This window comes from Crocuta crocuta, unplaced genomic scaffold (assembly GCF_008692635.1).
Source record: "Crocuta crocuta isolate KB4526 unplaced genomic scaffold, BGI_CrCroc_1.0 scaffold549, whole genome shotgun sequence".
In the NCBI taxonomy this organism is placed as follows: domain Eukaryota; kingdom Metazoa; phylum Chordata; class Mammalia; order Carnivora; family Hyaenidae; genus Crocuta; species Crocuta crocuta.
The window spans coordinates 221,016-225,612 of NW_027529169.1; the positions used below are offsets into that span (position 1 = coordinate 221,016).

General features: G+C 55.4%; 2 protein-coding genes across 2 annotated transcripts in view; one reads left to right on the forward strand and one right to left on the reverse strand.

Annotated features, from left to right (window-relative positions):
- Positions 1 to 1,017, forward strand: part of RDH5 (retinol dehydrogenase 5) — a 4,439-nt gene extending 3,422 nt beyond the window's left edge. Inside the window, exons 3-4 of the mRNA XM_077757453.1 lie at positions 244 to 407; positions 699 to 1,017. Coding sequence (XP_077613579.1) covers positions 244 to 407; positions 699 to 922 — 388 coding nt within the window. The 3' untranslated portion in view covers positions 923 to 1,017. The remainder of the gene's footprint in view (positions 1 to 243; positions 408 to 698) is intronic.
- Positions 1,018 to 2,023: 1,006 nt separating this feature from the next.
- On the reverse strand, positions 2,024 to 4,597 carry CD63 (CD63 molecule). The gene is made up of 7 exons (XM_077757454.1): positions 4,451 to 4,597; positions 3,378 to 3,566; positions 3,128 to 3,202; positions 2,935 to 3,030; positions 2,685 to 2,825; positions 2,365 to 2,448; positions 2,024 to 2,186 (listed from the first exon to the last, which is right to left on the reverse strand). Exons 1-7 carry the CDS (start codon positions 4,514 to 4,516, stop codon positions 2,121 to 2,123), a joined length of 717 nt encoding a protein of 238 aa, XP_077613580.1. The 5' UTR covers positions 4,517 to 4,597; the 3' UTR covers positions 2,024 to 2,120.

A 4,597-nucleotide genomic window follows, 5' to 3' on the forward strand; every position in this document is an offset into this window, starting at 1 on the left:
AAAAAAAAAAAAAAAGAAGAAGTTTACTGACCCCACTCTGGATTATAGAATATAAAGGAAAACAAACCTCAAAAATACCTGTCCCACTTGTCCCCATCCCAGGACAGCAGGGATCTCCTTTACCATCAGGACCCCTGTCCCTGGCCTGTGGTAACTTCCCCATTTTAGCCCCCACACCCATACCCCAGAAGATCCCTTTCCTATAGAGCAAGAACCCAGAAACCTCCGTCTACTCCCATCCAGGCGGGATGTGGCTCCTTTTGGGGTGCGAGTCGCCATCGTAGAGCCTGGCTTCTTCCGAACCCCTGTGACAAATCTGGAGAGTTTGGAGGACACACTGCACGAGTGCTGGGCACGGCTACCTCCTGACACACAGGCCCACTACGGGGAGGCCTTCCTCACCAAGTGTGAGTATCTGGGCCCACACAGGGGTGTACGAAGGGAAATGAGGGTGCCAGAAAGGACCATCCTACACCTGCCTTCTGGGAGCAGGTGGGCAGAGAGGAGGTGAGGGAGAATGAGATGCCAAAGAACATCCAGGCCATGTGGAACCTGCCCACTTTGTGAAACTGGGGAGGGGACTAAGGATCCATCTCCCTTCTGCTGGGGACCGACCAGCCCCAGGACCCAGAAGATAGGGCCTGAGACGGGCTGGAGAGGGACAGGGACCCTGATTACAACCACCTCCTGGACCGCAGACTTGAAAGTGCAGCGGCGCATCATGAGCCTGATCTGTGACCCAGACCTGACCAAGGTGAGCAGGTGCCTGGAGCACGCCCTGACTGCTCGTCACCCCAGAACCCGCTATAGCCCAGGCTGGGACGCCAAGCTGCTCTGGCTGCCGGCCTCCTACCTGCCAGCCAGCCTGGTGGATGCTGTGCTCACCTGGGTCCTTCCCAAGCCTGTCCAGGCAGTCCACTGAATTCAGCCTTCCAGCAAAAGATTGTTTCTGTCCCTACCTAGGTACTGCCTGGTGCTAGCACAAAATAAGTACTGAATAAATGTATGTTTAAAAAAAAAAAAAAAAAAGGGGGCGCCGGGGGGGCTTAGTCGGTTAAGCGTCCAACTTTCGCTTAGGTCATGATCTCGCGGTTCGTGGGTTCGAGCCCCGCATCGGGCTCTGTGCTGACTGCCAGCTCAGAGCCTGAAGCCTGTTTCAGTCTGTGACTCCCTCTCTCTCTGACCCTCCCCTGCTCACGCTGTCTCTCTCTCTCCTAGAAATAAAAAAAAAAAAAAAAAAAAAAAAGGCTCTGTAAGTGGGCAGAAATGGAGTTGCCCAGTGGGAGACTGACCCCATTTAAGTGCTATCCCCTTGGCTGACTTAATACCCAGGGTCTCTGGCCTGTTTAGTGCCTGCAAAACATCTAGCAGCTACCCAGGGAGGGGGACAGCCGTCCTGACTAGGTGTTCTTTGAAGCGGCACATGGAAGAATGGCCACCAGATGGCACTGTTGGGTTTGTATTTTCTACCAGAAGTTGTAGTTCAGTGTCTGGAGTGCAAATGGCCTTTACCTGCTTTTCTTGAGAGGGTCAGAAGGTGGTGAACAGTGGTCAGGGCCAGGCTGGGTGGTTTCCATTGAAAAAAAAAAAAGGCAGTACCCACCTCAGTGGTCTTCTGTTAAGCTAATCTAAGTCAGAAAAGATGGATACTGGCCACAAAGCTGTCACAGCAACTTATCACCAGCCTGAAAGGAGCCAGGTCCCCTTCGTTGCGGAGGGAGTTGCTGGGCCCTCAGAGGTAGGCAGAAGGCCAGGGAAAAGATGTCCATGGTAAATCTAGGCTGGCCCCTCTCAGGTAGAAACTTTGTGGGGAACCCCCCTGCCTTTTATAGGAGATGGCTTCCATGAACATTGCAGAACATGGCTAGGAGACAGGGAGGGCAATGGGCCACAGCCTCCAGATCCCCCTTCCGACAGCAGCCCCACCAACACCTTCAGCAAAATCCGCCTTTCCCAAAAATCACTNTGGAGGAGGAGGAGAGGGAAAGGATAAAGTATCACTCTTCAAGACAAACGGAGACTCTTTTTTCAGTCTGAAAAAATAATCAGTTTAATTGAAAAACCTGGAGCGTACTACCCCACTCCCTTATTAGATGTGGGGGCTGAAGAGACCAGACCCCCTACATCACCTCATAGCCACTTCGGATGCTCTTCACCAGGCAGCAGGCAAAGACAATTCCCAGTACCTAAAAGTAAAGATAGAGGGGTGGAGAGGAGTCAGAAAGGCAAAGTATCCCAGACCTACCCAAGAGACCCCAAACACAATCAAGCCCCCCTCCCCCCCGGCCAGAACCTCCTCGGCACCTCCTCCCACTGCCCCTACTGCCCTGATGCCCCAGAATGAGTCGAAAAGCTGCCTCTCACCTCCACAAAGGCAATGCCCAAGGCTGCTGCAGCCACCACCAGCACATTGCTCCTCAGCCAGCCCCCAATCTTCTCCACACAGCCCTGAAGGGTAGTAGCCACACAAGGCAAGAACACAATCAGAAACTTCCCACCCACCTCCTGGGTCCATCAGTCCCTCCCCCACGCTCTGTATGTTTCACCCTGCCCCTAGCATTCCCAGATACCAGCCCCCCATCCCAGAACCCCAGCCGTCTCCACCTCCATCCCTAGTCCCTCTCAACTCTTGAAACAATTTCCCAGGTTTCCCAAGTCTCCTTCTATCTCAACTTTTCCCCTACCTCATGGTGGATCTCCTTCACACTGAAAGAAATCCCACAGTCCTGCGTGACATTGACGCAGCAGGAGTCCGGGACTCGGCCCTTGGGCATGAGGGGGATGCTCTCCCAGTCTGTGTAGTTAGCTGCCCCGCAGCACTGAAACTGCAGAAGAGAAATGCCAGGCAGAAGGTTGTTACAGGAACATCCACCTTCCATATGAAGATGAGACTCTTCTTCCCCCACTACCCCTGCTCCCAGAAACCTCACTCACATCTTCCTGCATCCTGTCCACGATCGAAACCGTGTGGTTGCTTTTTGGATAATTCTGCATCTGCTGCCGGAAGTCCTTATTAAATTCTGACATCACCTGGGAATTGGAGCATTGTTGAGGTCAAAGTTTAGGGCACACGGGTCCCAGAGCAGCCAGACCTCTGAGGCAGGGCCCTCCCCTTTCCCCTGCTTACCTTGTCTCTAAACACGTAGCCAGCAATGGCTGCAGCCACCTCCACCAGCATGATAAGAGACAGGAAGATGGCAAACTGCAGGCACAAAGCGCAGGGGTCAGGTTTGGAGTCTTGGTGGGAGTGGCCTGCTATAGCCCGGCCCGCCTCTAGCTCGGGCATAAAGGTTTTCCTCCCCCACCTCCTAAGCCCCCAGGCAGAAGTGCACTCCCAGCAGTCCCAGACTCCCACGCTGGCCCCACACTGTGCTCACCGTGACCATAAGACAGTAGTTCTCCTTGCAGGTCCCACAGCAGCCCACAAAGGCCACCAGGAAGAGGAAGGCACCCACTGCGATGATGACCACAGGCAATAGGGAGCCAGGCGTGGCCCCCTGGACAATGGTCTCCTTCAGGACCAGCTGGGCCCCTACACCCACGGCGATCAATCCAATTGCACAGGCCTGTGAGGAGGGCAGGTCAGGATTAGGCCGGACCCACAGCCTATCAGCCCTCAGTGACAGGGCAGCAGCTGCACCCAAGACACAGACTTAGCCCCATCCCAGAGAGGCAGATTCTCACACCTCCAGGAACCTTTTGATTGTGGGGGAGGAAGATGACCCATATTTGCCCCACAGTTTGATCAAATGCCAAAAGAGGAGTTCCCAGAAAGCCTTGACCCCAAGGCACATATTCCTAACCTAGAGTGGTGCTTCCTATGGGCCTCTGGGGCTCCCAGAACTGCCCTCTCACTATGTTCCAATGGCCACCCCATCCTCGTCAGCTGTGACTCAGGTTTCTCAGGCCCACAAGGCCAGGGAGAAGGGAGAAGGAACAGAGGCAAGAGTAGTGAGCTCCTCCCTGGACAAAGAGCAGCCTCTCAAGCCAGGACCCCAGGGCAGGAGCAAACTGTGGCGGGTTCTGAAGCGACCAAGGAAAGTGAGAGGGATGAGAGAATGGAAAGGAATGAGGAGGTAGGGGAGAAGGGAGAGAAGGTGGGGGAGGAGAGGGAAGCCCCAAGGCGATAGCATCAGGCCGGGGCCGTTGGCTGGTTGCCCCATTGCCCGGTATCACAAGTGGTTGGGTCACCAGACAGGAAGGGCCAGAAGGGGCGAGGGGGAGGGTGCTGCGCACCCACGCTGTCCATTCTTGGTCCAAACAAGCCTCAGAGGTCCCTGAAAGCTGGAAGGGGTGGGGTGGCCCTGCTGTCTCCGGCCAGTTCCCCAGGCTCTCCTTCCACATCTGGTCTCCAGCTAACTTCATTCTTGGCCCCCCCAACCTCACCACTCCGGATCCCGGTCTCCCCGCACCCTGCCAGCGCGCCCCCATCGCCCCCCTTCCCACTCACGCAGAAGGCCAGCAGAAGAACGTAGAGCAAGAACTTGACACATTTCATTCCTCCTTCTACCGCCATGGCTGCCGGGCCTGGGGCAGAGGGGAGGGCAGGGGGATTTGAACAGGCTGAGTGGGACCTCGGTTGCAAAGCTCCCCGCCG

Excerpts from the sequence above, each read along its gene's own strand:
- CD63 (XM_077757454.1), bottom strand. The coding sequence starts at position 4,516 with ATGGCGGTAGAAGGAGGAATGAAATGTGTCAAGTTCTTGCTCTACGTT. Across the intron at positions 3,031-3,127 it reads GCTACGTGTTTAGAGACAAG|GTGATGTCAGAATTTAATAA; the intron begins GTAAGCAGGGGA and ends TCCAATTCCCAG. Across the intron at positions 2,449-2,684 it reads TGAAGGAGATCCACCATGAG|GGCTGTGTGGAGAAGATTGG; the intron begins GTAGGGGAAAAG and ends ACTACCCTTCAG.